We start from the raw sequence: 19,101 nt of genomic DNA on the forward strand, positions 1-19,101 counted from the left end.
GAAGGCACGGAGAACCAAGACGTCCGTAGTCACAGGAATCCATCAAAGACAGGAATCCCGTGCACCGCACTCGGCGTCTCTCCGTGCTATATGGCCTCTCCCACACCTTCAGCCCGCCGGAACTCTGGGAGATGTAGTTCCCGGTTTCAACATTGGGTAGGCACACGTCGGACCCTGACAGATACGGCGTGTATGTGATTGTGTGGCTCTCTGAACGAATCGCTCATACGTGACGTTTTCCGTATGAATCGTGTTCTCATTCCCCGGTCCGGAACGTACTTGTCGGGTCGTACAGCATGTTTACAATTCGTACGGTTCACTGTGAGGGTCCGTGTCGTACGGATTTTCCCTTGCTTTTCGTACGGTTCGCAACGATTTGGTCGTATATTTTTCAAACGAATCGTACTACGCGATTCAGACGAAATTGTACGAGTTGTACGGAAAGGGCTAAGGATTCGATTTGGTCGTACGATTGGTTTACCGAATCGGAATCGGCCCCCTACTCTCACTTTACATACAGTGGTAGAGTTAGCAACAGGTATAGAGCACACTGCAACTTTTATGACACAAATGTCTCTTGGGCTGATTCATCGAAAAATATGGCAGCTGTTGTTTGTGTTTGTACTAAAAAGAAAGAGAATAGAAAGAAAACCAAAATATTATTATCCTACAGGTTTGTTAATGCAAATCATTTAGAAAATTCAATGTTGTACCCTGCTCGTGACAAAGTATGTTCTTGCTTTAGGGAAAAAGGAAATTTTGTACAAGTGTGCCGATCTAACATGAAACCTAAAGTATCCACATCTAAGCTTGGAGTAATGTGTGCAAACAATAATTAGTTGTATGTCAGAACTAGCTATGAAGAACTGAGACACGCTAGATTTGTGTCTAAAAAATATAGATCGAACTAATTAAGTACAAAATTGATACGGAGCTAGAAATGCATGTGTGCCTTTAACAACGAAATTAATTAATGACAGGCTGACGTGCATAATATTTCCCCTAACCGGTTTACCCTTTCTCTACAGACAAAGGGTACAAGTACGATATTGCCCGTTTTTTGATTGTTTTTTAACATAAATAATCAAAAATAGAGACACTATAGAAAGAGCGAATGGAAGCATGACAACTTACAGAATAACCTTAGTAATCAATTTAGTAAATAGACATATGGCAGATATGTCCAAATGACATGGGATATAATTAAAACAATCCTTTGTAGGTCGAATTGATAAAGACTCCTCGAACATAAACCCAGCGGTGAGAGCAAATTGAGATAATCCAGTCACGCTGCAGTAAGGGCCATTGAACTCTTCATTGATGGTGAGTACCTTGACCGAACCCAGACTGAATAATTGTCACTTTTGAACTTAAAAGACACTCTGTCTCTAAGTGTACTTATTCTATTATAGGTTCATACCTCCTTTTTTTTTTAAACGGTGGCTCCCCTCCAGCTATACCCTCATGTCCAAGTTCCTGAAATAAACAGGTAACTGCTATTAACAAATGATGTGGGTAAGACTAAAGCATTAGACCAAGAATATGTTTAACAAACTAAAATGCCCGCTCTATATGTCCCCTTGCAGAAAGGAATTTTGCATCAGATGGACTCTATCAGAGTCTCTATCACTTGAGACAAGTCAACTAGACTACCTCCAAATTAAAACGAGGGAGATAATTAAAATTCGCAGGTATGCACAAATTAGTTGTTTACCAACAAGCTATCGCTAAGTGACATTAGTCACTTATAACTATCTTTTCATCTGTCACGCCCAATTCCACTCTAATGCATAAATGTTATTTAGCATAAAACTGCCAACTATTGTACAATGTTTAACATATATGGATGGTGAAAACAGATAAAGTGCCGTTTTGTGTTTAGTTTTTTATAAAAAAAAGATAAAGAAAGGAGTGTTCTTTCCAGTAAATGTTACGAATGTGTCTAATTGTATGCTTTCTTTGCATAGAACTGTTTTGTCCTGATGAAGGTGACATCTTAGTACACCGAAACGCCGCGTCGACAACTTTTGACAACTGTGATCTTTTAAAGTTTATAATAATTGTACATAATTGTATACCATATATAATGAGTATTGCACTATATGTTTAGGAGGTTTATTCCTTTTTTACAAACCCAGATGTAATTTTAACTGATGGCACTGTATTGACATAAATGAAATGCATTTTTTTAATGTATAATAAACTGTTTATTTTTTAATATACCATTTATGTTTTATTATTCATATGTTTGTGTTCTCACCTTTTTTAATATTGTATAATTCATGTGTATGTTTTTACATGGTTGGCATTGTGAGGAAATTGGGCAGCACAGTGAAGGGTCTCAAGAGTTGTTCTTAAGGGACTTGATTTGTTTTTCACTTCTGTTCTCCTTGGTCCCTGATTGTACCAATAAGGAGTCCTCCCTTTCTTTTTTGACTATTGACACACGGTTTGTGAACCGGGGAGGTATAGTTATTACCTTGCTAGATTAGCAGCCACAATGGAAGGCATCAAGATCCTAAGTTATAGTGAGGATCAGTTTAATAAAATAATCAATGGAACAACTAAAAATATCCCTACTGCCCAAATTAATAATACGGATGAGGAAGAATGGCGCAACTTATGGAATACTAAGAAAAAAATAATACGTACCGAGTTACATTCTGACTTCTTGATTGATTACTGTAAAAATGGGATAATCCCCAAGGGGTTACAGGTAACTAACGAACCTGGGATTTTCATTGCAAATCAAAAATTTATAGAGAAATGGACCTTAGTTGCGAACAGGTGCAGCCGTGACTGGATGCTTTTAATTATAGAAACCGCCTCAGATATACTAATAGTGGAAAGACAGGAATTAAAAGACCTTGAAAAGAAACTAACAGAGAGCACAGCGTTAGATGATGCGGTTAAAAAATTAGAAGACATCCAAAAAGATGTAGATGGATACAGGGATTTTTTATTTAATAAAAAGAGCAACAAACTAAGAAAAGATATTGCTAAGTTCAATCCAGAATTCATCTATCCTTATTTACAAAAAGACTATTATGAGCGCCCTAGAGAGACATCTCAATACCGCAAACCTTGGCAACACCATCAAGGCAATAATTACCAAAAAAAGAAGGTCCGGTTCTTCGACACCTCATACACCAGTTCGGATAGTGAATCTGAACCACAGAATGACAACAGAAATACTAACAAAGAGAATGATTCTGGAAAAGGGCCAAATAGGGACTCCCTCTCTTTTTTAGAACAACGACAGAATTTTGTCCAACAGAGAGGGAGAGGCAGGGGGAGGGGCAAGTATGTGCCTCAACCTCAGTACCAACAGAGACCCCAAACCAGGAGCCAGAAGAACTGGGACACATAAATAAAGCCTCTGTAATCAATCTCTCAGATGTAGAACTGTCAATAGTAGAAATTAAATTATTAGAAAAGGGGCTAGGATATGCGATTACATCTCCAGTTGATCGCTTCAGTTTAGAAAGGGACCTTCAAAATTTCTTTAGAAAAGTTAGATTAATGTCATTTTTTGATGATAAAGAAAGGCCCCCCTCACGTAATAAATCTGGCCTAAAACCCAAATCAACATGGACCCCGCAGATTAGTCAGGTAGATAAACATATTGAGGCTTTTGAAGTAGCAGTCACGAAAAGTGTCTCAGATGTCCTGGATCAAAAAAACTGGACAAATTTTAATCTTAGTAAAGATTAAAAAGAGGCCCTTAAGAAGTTGGAGAATAACCAGGGGCTCACAATTAAACCAGTTGACAAAGGCGGCAGTATTGTGGTTATGACAACTACACAATACAATAATAAAATGACATCATTGCTTAATAATGAAGAACACTATCAAAAGTCAAGCAGAAATGAGTGGTCTGCTTTGGAAAACAAGATAAAGAGAATGCTAGATTATGCAAAAGACGATGACATAATCTGTCAGGAGGAGTACAAATTCTTACTAAATCCCAACTCTACAATACCTGCACTATATGGACTTCCAAAAGTCCACAAGAACCCTACTGACCCCCCAATGCGACCCATAGTGTCCAGTATAGGATCCCTCACGGAGCCATTGAGCAAATATACAGACACTTTTCTACAACCATATGTAATTAAACAAAAAGCTTACATCAAAGACACAGCTGCAATCATCCAAAAAGTAGAGAACCTACCATTTGATTCTGAAACGCAATATCTAGTAACATTAGATATAGAAGCGCTATATACAAATATACCTCAAGATAACACCATTGATATGATTACAAACTTACTTTGTCCAAATGATAATGAGCCCAATGCTCATGAATCATTTATTATCGATTGCGTGACGACGGTTTTAAAAAACAATATTTTTTTATTTAATAAAGAATTTTATAAACAAACTAAGGGCACCAGCATGGGAGCCACCTGTGCTCCTAGCTTGGCATGTCTCTACGTGGCACAATTCGAAGACAAACACATATTCAATACAGTTGCCCCTTTTTTTGAAAACATTTCAGCATGGTCCCGATACATAGATGACATTTTTTTTATTTGGACGGGATCTGCAGAAACATTAGATGATTTCATTTCATGGTTAAATTTAGGCGACAGAAATCTAAAATTCACAAGCCACTATGATCAACAGAGGTGTGAATTTTTAGATATAATAATAAAACATGAGTCAGGCAAACTTCAGGTAGAACTATTCACGAAAACGACAGATAGAAATACCATGCTGCATTATAAAAGCCACCATCCGCCATGTCAGAAGGACAACATTCCCTTTGGACAGTTCTTAAGATTAAAACGAAACTGTTCACAGAATAGTGATTTTTTAAAACATGCTGATGTACTCTCAACAAAATTAAAAAATAGAGGATACCCCAATCGGATGGTTAAACAAGCTTTCAAAAGAGCACAGTATTTCAATAGAGATAATCTGTTCCAGGAGAAAACTAAACCCACACAAAGTGAGAAAAGGTTAGTTTTTGTAAGTAACTACAGCGGAGTCAGCAATAAAATAAAAAATATAATTAATCGTAACTGGAATCTAGTGACAAGAAAGAACAAAGAGAAAGTACCGAAACCAATGTGTGCGTTTAGACGCAATCGGACTATTAAGAACAGCTTAGTTCATACCTATAGGGAAGAGAACAAAAACAAGCAATTGACTACCAATGGCAAGCCACTCCCCCTAGGCACGTTCCCATGCAGTAATTGTTCAAACTGTGCGAATATCATTAAAGGGGACTGTGTGGAACACAAAAAAATAAAGCACAGAATTAAATCATTTATAAATTGTAGGTCCAAGAACATGGTGTATTTAATTAAATGCCCATGCGATCACATTTACATAGGAGAAACTTCACGTGAGATAAGATTGAGGATTAATGAGCACAAATCTGCCATTCGCTGCAACAAAGCAGGCGCCCCCCTTACTGACCACTGGAATAAAGCAGGACATAGTATTAATGACCTACGCTGGTGTGGCCTAGAATTAACAACTCAAACCAGCAGAGGTGGCGATATCGAGACAAAAAGGAAAAAACGTGAACTATTCTTTATGTCCAGATTTAATTCAGTGAGAGATGGATTAAACACAAAAGAGGACTGGGAAAGGATTTTATAGTGATACTCAAGTAAGACCCAGAGTTGATGGAAAAAGGAATAGTGACACGTGTTACTCTCTATTGATATTTGTAAAATGAATCTCTTTAATTGTAATTAACCATGTGTGAAGATATCAGGTGATAATAAAGTAGTGATGTTATAATAACCTATGTGGCGCAATAATGGCTAAACAAAGAAACTACTACTGTAGTCCTAAAGTCGCGCTCCACACACCAACGAGAGGGCGCAATAGAGAATCATAAATAAACTACTGCTGTAGTTCTTAAGCCGTGTAACGCACTTTAATGATGAACAACGCGAGGATGCATAGTCCAAAGAAAAACTACTTGGGTAGTCCTCTTACTGTGCGCCACACGCCATTGACGTAATGAAGCAGCGCCACTCTCGCGGTATGTGATTTTTGTAAATGACCGCGAAAATGCACATAAATAACAAGGGATTTGGCGTTAGCTTCTAAACAAGAAACCGAATAGCTGTGAGGGGCGCAGGGAGGCCGATACTAAACAAAGAGGTAAGACCCGCCTAGACCGCGCTACAGATGATATCGTTTTTATGTCTCCCTGATACGCTGTATGGCGCAATGCAAATTCGACCGAGAGAAACTTTTTTACTAAAGGGGAGTAAACCTCGGCAGTGTTGTATGTCAGAACTAGCTATGAAGAACTGAGACACGCTAGATTTGTGTCTAAAAAATATAGATCGAACTAATTAAGTACAAAATTGATACGGAGCTAGAAATGCATGTGTGCCTTTAACAACGAAATTAATTAAAGACAGGCTGACGTGCATAATATTTCCCCTAACCGGTTTACCCTTTCTCTACAGACAAAGGGTACAAGTACGATATTGCCCGTTTTTTGATTGTTTTTTAACATAAATATTCAAAAATAGAGACACTATAGAAAGAGCGAATGGAAGCATGACAACTTACAGAATAACCTTAGTAATCAATTTAGTAAATAGACATATGGCAGATATGTCCAAATGACATGGGATATAATTAAAACAATCCTTTTTAGGTCGAATTGATAAAGACTCCTCGAACATAAACCCAGCGGTGAGAGCAAATTGAGATAATCCAGTCACGCTGCAGTAAGGGCCATTGAACTCTTCATTGATGGTGAGTACCTTGACCGAACCCAGACTGAATAATTGTCACTTTTGAACTTAAAAGACACTCTGTCTCTAAGTGTACTTATTCTATTATAGGTTCATACTTCCTTTTTTTTTAAAAACGGTGGCTCCCCTCCAGCTATACCCTCATGTCCAAGTTCCTGAAATAAACAGGTAACTGCTATTAACAAATGATGTGGGTAAGACTAAAGCATTAGACCAAGAATATGTTTAACAAACTAAGATGCCCGCTCTATATGTCCCCTTGCAGAAAGGAATTTTGCATCAGATGGACTCTATCAGAGTCTCTATCACTTGAGACAAGTCAACTAGACTACCTCCAAATTAAAACGAGGGAGATAATTAAAATTCGCAGGTATGCACAAATTAGTTGTTTACCAACAAGCTATCGCTAAGTGACATTAGTCACTTATAACTATCTTTTCATCTGTCACGCCCAATTCCACTCTAATGCATAAATGTTATTTAGCATAAAACTGCCAACTATTGTACAATGTTTAACATATATGGATGGTGAAAACAGATAAAGTGCCGTTTTGTGTTTAGTTTTTTATAAAAAAAAGATAAAGAAAGGAGTGTTCTTTCCAGTAAATGTTACGAATGTGTCTAATTGTATGCTTTCTTTGCATAGAACTGTTTTGTCCTGATGAAGGTGACATCTTAGTACACCGAAACGCCGCGTCGACAACTTTTGACAACTGTGATCTTTTAAAGTTTATAATAATTGTACATAATTGTATACCATATATAATGAGTATTGCACTATATGTTTAGGAGGTTTATTCCTTTTTTACAAACCCAGATGTAATTTTAACTGATGGCACTGTATTGACATAAATGAAATGCATTTTTTTAATGTATAATAAACTGTTTATTTTTTAATATACCATTTATGTTTTATTATTCATATGTTTGTGTTCTCACCTTTTTTAATATTGTATAATTCATGTGTATGTTTTTACATGGTTGGCATTGTGAGGAAATTGGGCAGCACAGTGAAGGGTCTCAAGAGTTGTTCTTAAGGGACTTGATTTGTTTTTCACTTCTGTTCTCCTTGGTCCCTGATTGTACCAATAAGGAGTCCTTCCTTTCTTTTTTGACTACAAACAATAATTAGAACACTCATCCGATAACAGAGATGAAAGTGTAGTGTTGTGTGTGGATATAATTCCCAGTGAACCACAGGACAAAAGTGAAATCATGCAGGTGGATAGCAACCCCATTAAAAGGCCCTGTTATCAAATTATGGTCAACGATATTGCAGTCACCATGATTTGTTAGTGGTACCTTGTAAAATTCTAGAACTTGCTCATGAGGGCCATATTGGCATGAGCGCAATGAAAAAAGGGTGGGAGAATTGTTTTGGTGGCTTGGTGAAGACAGTCAAGTGGAACAATATGTTTCGCTAGTGAAAAGACGCAAGTCATAGTTCTCAGTCCCATTGTGGCTGTTCCAGTTCCGGATGTTGCACTGTCAAAACTGGCTATGGACATAATTGGCCCGGTGGGTCTAAGCCATCCCCACATGAAGTATGGCAGTGATTGTTGATTATCATACTAGGTGGTCGGAGGTAGCCTTTGTCAATAGTATTACTTCCTCTGTAGTGGAGGGGGTGCTGAAAAAGCTCTTTTTTCGTGAAGGGGTTCCAGAAGAAATTGTCACTGACAATGGGCCGCAATTCATATCCCTTGAGTTTGAATCTTTTCTAGTTAGCTTTTGTGTCAAACATGATACTAATTTTTGGAAAACAAGTAGGAGAGTAAGGAGTTGTGTCCGTGAATGTCGGACGGGAAATACTCCTGATTCCCTGGTCAAGGATCAAAAGAACAAAATGGAGGAGTACTACCCGATGAGGGTATGTGAAGGCTCTTGTCTGAACTCAGGAAGAATAGTTCCTTTGTTAGGAAACCCCTCACTCACCACCTAGTGGTGACTTGCTTCATCATCGGGGCCCACCCAAGTGGCCTAGCGTCACTTGGGTGTGCTTCAACACCTGCAACTGCAGTGGAGCTGGTAGTGAAGTGTGGGGTGCAAACAAAAAAGAATGTGAGTGTTAAAAATTGTCCTGGTATTCTTTTGTATAGAGTTTTAATAAAAAAGATACTGGACAAAATTAAAAGATAAGGTTGAGATAGTAGTGGGGAAGTTACGGCCCACTTATCTCTGTTTTATGTGTTGGTCGACATGTTTCTACCATAAGGGGAAAATCCCCGGTATTCCTCAGGACCAAAACAAGGAAGTGGGTGGTATGTGCCCCCTAAAAGACACACCCAGACCTAAATCCTTGGACAGCCAGAAGAAAAATCAGCTTCTGGGACGCACACCTAAAATAGAGGGTGCTTTAAAACAATGCTGCGAGCACGGGGAAGTAGGTGAACCGCCTGATCTCGCCCTGACAACTACTATGTTGTTACCGGCATAGCGCCCCCCTCCTGCCTGATGCAGCTCGAGTTGAGCTACAGCATTGTTTTAAAGCACCCTCTATTTTAGGTGTGCGTCCCAGAAGCTGATTTTTCTTCTGGCTGTCCAAGGATTTAGGTCTGGGTGTGTCTTTTAGGGGGCACATACCACCCACTTCCTTGTTTTGGTCCTGAGGAATACCGGGGATTTTCCCCTTATGGTAGAAACATGTCGACCAACACATAAAACAGAGATAAGTGGGCCGTAACTTCCCCACTACTATCTCAACCTTATCTTTTAATTTTGTCCAGTATCTTTTTTATTAAAACTCTATACAAAAGAATACCAGGACAATTTTTAACACTCACATTCTTTTTTGTTTGCACCCCACACTTCACTACCAGCTCCACTGCAGTTGCAGGTGTTGAAGCACACCCAAGTGACGCTAGGCCACTTGGGTGGGCCCCGATGATGAAGCAAGTCACCACTAGGTGGTGAGTGAGGGGTTTCCTAACAAAGGAACAATTCTTCCTGAGTTCAGACAAGAGCCTTCACATACCCTCATCGGGTAGTACTCCTCCATTTTGTTCTTTTGAAACATGATACTAACTCATTATATCAACCAAAGAGCAACGGTTTGGTTGAGAGGTGCAACAGGATAATAAAGGAGAACATACAATTATCTGTTGCAAGTGGGTTAGACTGGATGCAAAACGTGAGGAATGTGGGCTCTTCGCACTACACTCAATGCAGAAACCAAGTTTTCTCCTTTTGTATTACTTACAGGGAGATTGCCAAGATCACTATTGAATAGGTTGAGGTTATAAAAGAAAATTGTTCCTGCAGAAGTTTTGCGTGGGGTAAAAGAGAGGAGTGTGGAAGCTCAAAAAAAGTACCTGTGTGTCCAAATCTTTGGATGTGGGTGAAGGAGATTACGTCAGGGTGAAAGTTCCATTTAGAGGTGCAAGGAGGACATCTCACTTCTCAAAAGAGTGGTTCCTGTTAGAAAGTATTCAGTAATACTTTAGGATTGGAAGTGTTGGAACAAAGGCAAGTTATCTGTTGTGCACAAAAGTAATCCAGGGGTTGTGGAGCAAAAGTGTGTTATTAACCCTGGTGTTGTTCTCAGAAGTTCTGGTAGGAACTTTTACTTGCCTTCCACGTTTCAGGATTATGTTTTAAATTAATGATGTTGTCACGCTTCTGTCTGGGTATATCTTACTTGATCAGTCATGTGCTGTCATATCCATTTATCCTTTTTGGTGTTGAGAGGTACATGTCATGCTATATTTTTTTTTCCAATGTTATCTCTTTTTAGTTCCTATGTACTGATTTTGTGTGTTGTTTTTCTATTGTTGTGTAAGGGGAAGATGTGTTGGGATCTTGTTGCATAATCTAGAATGTAGAAATTGTGGATGTGGAATGTGTATTCTTGAACAGGGAGCGGCAGTTGATGTGAGCCTACTTCCCTGTCGGTCTATACTTAAAGATGCTCTTCAATAAAAACAGATTTGTAGAAATACTGACCTGACTCTGCATCTTTATACCAACCAAATATCCTGCTGTGTTTTTTGGTTGTCCCTGCCTATGAGGGCAGGGGGATCTGCTGCTGCAGGCTCAGGGGTGTCTGAGGAGTCTTCATATTTCAGGGGCTCCCTTCCTGTGGCTGCTGCAGATGTAAAAGGGCCAGATGTAGTTGGTCCACAGTAAGGGGTAGGTGGTAGGGCAAACGTCATGCAGAGTGTATTGTTGATGTCCCTCAGCACCCCAATGAGCTGGCCCATATTGTCATTGTGAGTGTCCAGCCTCCGGTCTATGGAACTCTGCAGCTGCTTTACCTCCCGGAGTTTCTCAAGTACCTGGCCCATCACTCCTTGGTTTTCCTCATAGGTGCCCTGGACTGAGGCGATGTTGGCCTGTGTGTCAATGACACCAGTGACTTGAGTGCTAGAAATGTTGCTGCCAGTGCTAGATCCACCTGTTGTTGGAGCAGAGGTAAGCAGAGATGTTGCCACTGGGGTGGGAAGTGTGGTTGTGGGCACAGTGAGACTCATTGTTTCTGTCTGCCCAGGCTTTCCAGCTGGACCAGGTTCGTCCTCCACATCCGTGTGTCCAGGAGATTCACTGGAGGCTTGATCCTGGGGCTGGGTGGGCGGAGGCGGAGTTGGAGTCTGGTCGAAGTCCTGGGTCTTGCCAGATATAATGTGGGATTGACCTGTTGAGACATAAAGTAGATTATTATTGTTGTAAGTGTGGTATGTACATTCCACATCATTTGGTACACAGCGAGTTCAGGCCTGGGAGGGACAAAAGTGCTGGAGGTTGACATAGTGAACTATCTCCGTTGTTTTTAACTCTATTGTAAGACTTTGGGAGACATCCATTACAAGAAGGTTTATTTGCCTGATCATTTGGCTGCACTGATATGCTTTATGTTGACATGAGGGATGGACATAGCATCTCCCAATACCTTGAAGTCAAGACAGTGCAGAAGTTATATGCGTATTAGTAAATTCCAAGACCCAGCTGTGTACAATACAGGCATACACACTATTTGTTAGTAGGTTTTGCACTAGTAATCATGTGTGCTGTGCAGTATCAATGGCTCACCTGCCATTACATATCAGCTGTGTTACCTTCACACATTACTAATATTTCAGTTACACTCTTGATATGGTGTAACTCATGTTCTCTTTCTTTTCATTTATGGAGACCAGGTGAAGTTCAGGCTGAGTAGGCAGACGTGCCCGAGTAGAGCATTGTGTGTAAGGTTCTCACTCCATATGACATGGGGATCAGTGTTGACATTGCTGACAAGTGGTATGGAGAAACATCACTAGTACATCTTGTTAAGTGTTGCAGCAACAGGGCCTCATGGTAGTTGTAGTCATTTCATTCTCTCCTATCCAACGCTTGACTAATGGCTACCTAACTGTGATATGAATCTCAGTAGCCACATGACTGGCAAGAGTATGGACAAACACACTGGTGCCTCTTGTTAAGTGTTCAGGCAACAAGGCATCATGGTAGATATAGTTGTTTCAATTTTGACTTTGCAACACTATCAGAACTGCTTTGTGTTGAATACCGGTTAGCAAAATGCTGTTGTTGTGGGACATTCAGTTATACATTTGCACATATAATGGGTCCTGGGATGATGATTTGATGGAAGTGCACTTACAGACAGCAGCCCCACATGTGGGATGTAATGGATGTTGATACATCTGGGCTTATGTGCAGGGCTACTAATTGTAACTGCCAATCACACATCTCTCATACTTTAGCTACTGCATATGTGGCTCTACTCTAATGATTTCATCCACCATCACTGACAAATCGGTGTCAGAAAACCATGGATTTTTAGCTGGTGACATTTTGAAAGAAATCAGTGAGTGGCAGTGAAGATAATGCAAAATGGATAAAAACCAAGGAATGACACCGTAAATAGTGCAATACATGTTTGTGGAGTGTGTGTGATGGTATAGTGTAGTAAGGACTGACTTCTCTCACAAACAATATAGTGTGTATCGCTGTGCTGCAGTGTAATGGCAAAGGATCATGGTCTGAGATGGGGTGTGTTTTATACTTTGAATAGTAGGTGTTTCCACTTTGTTTATAGCCATTAGCTGTGTAATTTTTTACAGCATCCAATGGACACTGTTGTGGTGTTTTGCAGTAGCGCAACGGTCTTTCGCTGTGGTGTAACTGCCGACAAGGGACCGCCAGTACTTCTGATCGTAATCTGCTTGGTGGACGTACCACAGCTCGGACGGCGATGTGCTCAACTGCTAAATCAAAAAGGAGAGGGAGTAGGGAGCATCTTGAACAGATATGATGGGATACCATTAACTCTGATTCTTGCCTTCGAACTTCTATAATTAGCTAGGATCCAGCCAATCATCTCTGAGTCAAACCCCATTGTGTGTAGTAATAACTCATGATACTTCCAGCTCACCCTATCAAATGCCTTCTTAGAATCCAAACTTAACAAGACTCAAGTATGTTTTTGCATTTGGCTTTCGGAACTGAATGGACAACCCAACAAACAGTGTTGCTCCTCTGTCTGTTTTGCACGAACCTCACCTAGTCAACGTACACCACAACCAGCATGTACTCCATTATTCTATCTGGCAGGACTTTTTGGAAACTGTTTAAGACTGTGTTGAGAAGGGCCATTGATAGGGTGGCATCTGCATCTTGTTAGACAGAATTAAAAAGTCTTATTAGTAGCTCAACTAGATAAATGTCATTGTGAAGCTGTGTCTTCAAAGATCGTGACTTGTTAGGAACTCTCTTTTACTACATTTCTAAGTTTGAATGTCTCAATGGGCAGATCCTGGTCTTCCCTCCACTTGAGGTCAGAGAGGCCGAGTGATGGAGCAGTACTACAAATCATTTTTCTTTTGCTTCCTCATCTTAACGTTCTTGTAAATTCAGGTATTGGGAGCCTTACCTTATTGTTTCCCTTTTGTTGGGCTCCATGTGTATCAGCCTCACTTTCTGCCTATGTATCCTTCCTATAAATTCTTCAGTCTTCTGTACACATATTTGTTTGGCTAATAGAGTACCCACTTTATTGCACCGGTCATAAAACTTGTGACATAACCTCAGTAATTGCTGCTCCATTCTGTTAGTCCAAAGAACACAACTGAGCACATAGCATTGCTGTCTGTCTTTAGTTCCTAATATAAGGTGGTTTATTATCCAGTTGTTCTATGGTAGTCAGTTCCATTGTTAACTTATCTTCTGTTATCCTGGATTCTCGCCTTTTGGCCACCAACATTTCCATGGTCCCATCTCCCACAATGGTTTTAAAGGCATCCCATCTATTGACTAAAGTGGCCTTACTTTCTTGATTCAATTCAAATATTCTGATATCTTCTGAGACAATGTCTTCCTTACCACCAGATTCTCCAGTAATGCCTGGTTGGGCTTGACCCTGGTCTCATATCACCTGAACGTGTGCGTTATCCGAGATCGACATCTGCTGAAGTCAATCTGCGAAAACATAGTGTGCAAAATACAAATTCAATGTGCGTGAGTTTTGTGAACATGCAAATAAAATGCTTGACATCTCGGTCAAGTGTACGCCATGAATTGTTCAGTCTCCATTCAAGTAGTAGTTTCTTAAGGTTGTTAGAGGCCACCTCTGCCATGTAGCTCCCCACAGGACTTCTGTCCCAGAAGGGATCTCAGGCTAGAATGAAGTTGCTTCCAACTTCATCCTTTGCTAGCCCTTCCATTAGTTTATCCATGGTGTTTCTGAAAAATGTGTTTTGGATAGAGTTTGAGGAATAAACATTAATATCTGAGGTGTGGATGTGGTCCCTCTGGGTGTGTAACTTCAGGAAATGCACTCTAGATCCCGCATCAACTTCACTTTTCCCCCTATTAAGTTTCTCTTTCCCAGGATCCTGACCTGGCCATTTTAAATGAGTTCCATGTCCAGAAATGCAGTGGTGGTCTGTGTGGCTCATTCTGTAGAGGTTTTGTCACATTAGACGAGTCTCTTGGAGCACAAAAAGGTCTGGCATGCAGCTTTACTGCCACAAATGATGTTTCCTAGAAGGAGCATTCAGTCCTTTAAGTCTAAGTGAGATTTGTTTGATCGTGCCAGTTTAGGTGTCATGCATTAGTTATGGCAGCTAAGCACACTCAAATATAAACATATCATTTAGGGAGGAAGCCCTAAACAACCCCAAACAAGAGTAACGTACTAATTAACATCAAATACCCGAATAACCCATTTTGGCTCTCTCAGTGTGATCCATCAGCCGCATGTCAACGTCCCTCCTCTCATGTCCCTCTTCTGCCTTCCAGATGCCCGGCTTTGAATTAGGGCCTCAGGTCTCTCTCCATTTCACTTGGATTGTTCAAATTGTGTGTGTGTACTGCTGCTGCTCAGGGGAACGCTCTGAGTCACGTTCCTGAGCTGGGTGATTACGTTCTCTCTTTCCCTAGAAATTTCCTGTCTGGAGGGTCTCGCCCCCCTGGATTCATTTGACACAGTTATCCATCTGTTCAAATAAGGATTCAACCTAGACCAGGTTTCTGGTTGAGATACATGATATTGGCCGGATGTTACTTCCTCTGGCAGTTGAATGATTGGCTGTCTTCTTGGAGAGAGCTGGTATTATACTTTTCATTCTCCCAGAAGGAAATCAGCCTAAAGAAGTTCCCCCATCAATAAGGTATCTTTTGTGTGTGGAGGAATTCTGTGAGTCATTTATAGGATCTCCTCTTTTGTAGTGTAGTTGTTGAAAGATCTTGGAGGAGTTGTTTCACTTTGTGTCCTCCAAACATACTGTCTCCTTTCCCCAACCAAATATTTTCATGATTATCTTCTTCAGTTGCAATGGCGCACTCTTGTGACAATGTCCCATGAACTGTTGAAGCCAACATGCGTGCAGTTTCCTGCAGGAGGAAGGTGACACCTTCTTCCAGAGCAGGCCCCTAGTGTATCCTTTCCTGGGAGTCTTTAGTAGGTCTCCCAGGAGGGCGGAAAGCTGTTTCAGCGACAGGAACCTGTGTGCTACTGGTTTGGGCACAGGGGACTAAAGGGAAAAAGTGGCAATTTTGCTAAAGTTGCACACTGCAACTGGTTTCACCAATTTCGACCTGAGAATCAAGTCGGACTTAATATAACAAATTGTTTGATAACTTGGATGACCCACTTTGTTCGCACCATTCCATAGCCAGCACAGCGGAAGGGTCAGCGTGTCACTCTGTACTCGCCAATTGGGCTACTACGCATTACCACAGTAAAAACAACAGTTTCGCGTTTTTACTATCAGAACATGTAAAATACATGTTCTGCCTGTGAGACATTGCACCCTGCCTTAGGACTCGATAGGCCTGCCATAGGGGTGATGTACACATATTCCAGGCGGAAGTTTGGCTTTGCCATTACTTTAAATGACAAAGTCGGGCTAGCAGTTTAAACTGCTCTTCCAGCCTGCAAATGGTGGGCTGTTGAGTCTCATTTTCCTTGTGTCACACCTAGGGTGGTACAACCCCTGCTGACTCTCTAACTTGCATGCCCTGGGTACCTTGGATACCATTTACAAGGGACTTACAGGCAAGTTAGCTTAGCTAATTGGGTATGAGGTACTCATTGCCAATTCCATACCAGAGGAGCATATACCACCCTAGCACATGCGGGATTTACTTCTGGATCTCAGGGGGTAGCGATATTGATAAGGAAAGCACCCCCCTCCAAGTGCTGAAAACATGGTTGCTCCCCTAGATTTATACGGCCCCTGGGAAAGATCATCACATCTTTTAATAGCAAGCAAAACGGGGGTGGTGTATGCTCTGTTAAGTCTATGATTATAACAAATGCTGCACCACCAAGCTTGATAAGAAAGTTCTAAGGAGCGTTTCCAATGTTTTGTAATGAGAAGCAACTTCAATTAATAAATTACGTATACCAATTTTACATAAACTATTTTCTCAAATATCTGAATGACATCTGAGAAAAACATTTAAACGAGAGAATGGAATCAGCAAAAACTATAATTACATTTTTCACACAAATATTCCATTTAAAAAACATTGGAAACGCTCCTCAGACCTTTCTTATCAAGCTTGGTGGTGCAGCATTTGTTATAATCATAGACTTAACAGAGCATACCTCACCCCCAGTTTGCTTGCTATTAAAAGAGGCATTATTTGCTCTCCAGTTACAATCTTTTTGGATGGTTTATCTCAAAATGTATTTCCCACCAGCCTCCACTGCAAGAAGAACCTAAATCTCCATGAATATACTGTTGTTCTTTCTTAATTGTAGTATAATTATAGTTTCAGCGATTATTTGTTGCTATTGACAATCTATCTCTACACTTATCCTCCCATTCTCCTTCCTGTTACTCAAATCAATTATTGTTTTTCAACTATTATATGATTGCAATTTATTTTATGTCAATAATTTATTCTATTTTTCATACCACCCTTGTTATATCTCTATGTTCACAACTGTTACTACTGTAACACTTGTTGCAACTTTATTTTAAAAACATATTCTTTAAACTTAAAAAAGTGATTTGCTAGGTGCAGCACCAGCCAGCAGGGTAATAAGGGCTCTTATGATTTCTTTCAAGTGCTACCCATGCTTCTAATGATTCACTTAATGGACAATCAGACAGTTCTTTTTTCAGGTGAATTACTGGCTTGGAGAAGTTGGGGGTCAAGTTGAGCACATTGGGAACCTCACATATTGTTCGTGAAGTAAACCAAAAATAAATTGAACTGTCAGCGAACAAGTTATAGAGAGATAAACTCAGTTTTTGATATGTTTTTTTTTTTAAAAGACTTTATTCACGTTTGCCTTTAGTGCATTACAATATTTAGGGAAACAAAGGACTGTCGCTTCATGACCAGCAGCATATCTACAGTGTTACACAGCTATTTAGCCGACAACCTTCCGGTCCAGCAGCAAAGTTGGCATATCACATAAGGCATTCAAGGATTACTTGTAGAGTATGGATCGTCTTACTTTTATATAATTGCAAACAAAAACTGTAGACTCATGCAGTTTAAGTAGTCTCTATTAGTCACAATACCGTACCCTCAGTGTCACTAGCCGGTGTAGAGTTCCCAAGCTGTCATCCCACCCCCTCTGAGTCCCAGGCCACGCACTATCTCTATCACAGTGGTCCTTAACTTGCTCCTACCTCCTGCCCACCCCCCAAGATCTCACTCATCCATGTCATCCTCATCACCTGAACTGTCTTCCTCCTCCTCGGGAAGAGGTTCGCATAGGTCCCCTCTATATCTATTCCATGCCTCCCATACCTTGTTCCACTTGCGAGGGTTGGCCCTCATTCTATACACTGCACGCTCAGTCAACATAAGTCTGTCCATCGTCCTACACCACAGTGCTAGCGTAGGCGTTTCTGCCACTCCCCACCTCTGTGCGATGTCTCGCTTGGCCACCATGGTCCCGATAGTGACCCATTGCTTCTTCCTTAGTGTCAAGTCAGTTCCATCCCACACATTCAGCAGGCACACACGCGGGTCCGGCGTCTTTGAGGTCTCAAGTGCTTGAGAGATGGTACGCATGACTTGCTGCCAGTAGGCCAAAATGGCCGGACATTCCCAAAGAGTGTGCATCAGTGTCCCCTCTCCTCCACACCCTCTAAGACAACACGAGCTTTCTACCCTATGCATTTTATGTAGGGTGGTCCTAGTGTAATATACCCTATGTAGTATCTTTTTTTTTTTATATTTTTTTTTTTTATAAAACCTTTATTGAGAGACACGTATCAGTACAAGCGCAGGCCTACAACCACAGGGGCCGGCCGCAAAATCAGGAGAGTCAAAGAGGAGCAACATCAATGTGTACGATAAAATGAATACAGGATAGACGTGGAATAAAATCGCTACACAGTAAGCGCCAGGATAAGAAAGGTTTCATTTTATGATTTATAGAGGAGGCAGCAGCCATATCTACCAGGGCGTCATGCAACATATACAGAAAAAGAGGGGGGGGACGGGAGGGATACAGCCCCCCACGCAGTCAGATAACCACAGTAGGGCGAGGCCCAAAGACATCCTATGCCCCTCAAGGGGTTCAAATATAAAAGACAAATCATAGCAAGCGATTGAATAGGACGCCACATAGATAGCCCTCCCGCCCCGAAACAGGAGAAAGTGCAGACACTTACGAAACGAAGGAGAAAAAACAAAGGGACATAGCTCACCCCCTAGAAAGAAAGCAAAAAGAGACCATAGAATAAAACAAACTAAAATAACAAATACCCCCCCCACCCTACATCACTGTAATGGCTATGGCCTACCCCACTAAACAGCGTGCCTGTCGCCCAGAGTCACCCGAAATATAGAAGAAAGAGAAAGGGAATAACAACGGAGAAAGAAAAAGGAGAAAGGGAGAGAAAGAGAGGAAAAAAAGGGGAAAGAAAGAAGAGAGGAGCCGGCGATCGAAATACAGAAC

At 40.8% G+C, this 19,101-nt stretch overlaps 1 protein-coding gene and 2 long non-coding RNA genes across 3 annotated transcripts in view; 2 read left to right on the top strand and 1 right to left on the bottom strand.

The window, feature by feature from the left end:
* The first annotated feature begins 1,583 nt into the window (after positions 1–1,583).
* On the top strand, positions 1,584–2,222 carry LOC144824660 (uncharacterized). The gene is made up of 2 exons (XR_013609044.1): positions 1,584–1,691; positions 1,968–2,222. It is a non-coding gene; the product is annotated as an uncharacterized LOC144824660 (long non-coding RNA).
* A 4,601-nt stretch (positions 2,223–6,823) lies between these two features.
* Positions 6,824–7,635, top strand: LOC144824661 (uncharacterized). Its single transcript, XR_013609045.1, has 3 exons — positions 6,824–6,902; positions 7,000–7,104; positions 7,381–7,635. It is a non-coding gene; the product is annotated as an uncharacterized LOC144824661 (long non-coding RNA).
* Positions 7,636–10,676: 3,041 nt separating this feature from the next.
* The window catches only part of LOC144822684 (uncharacterized), a 41,169-nt gene continuing 32,744 nt past the window's right edge, over positions 10,677–19,101 (bottom strand). The window contains exon 2 of the mRNA XM_078680459.1: positions 10,677–11,364. Coding sequence (XP_078536585.1) covers positions 10,691–11,364 — 674 coding nt within the window. The 3' untranslated portion in view covers positions 10,677–10,690. The remainder of the gene's footprint in view (positions 11,365–19,101) is intronic.

This window comes from Lissotriton helveticus, chromosome 3_1 (genome assembly GCF_964261635.1).
Source record: "Lissotriton helveticus chromosome 3_1, aLisHel1.1, whole genome shotgun sequence".
In the NCBI taxonomy this organism is placed as follows: domain Eukaryota; kingdom Metazoa; phylum Chordata; class Amphibia; order Caudata; family Salamandridae; genus Lissotriton; species Lissotriton helveticus.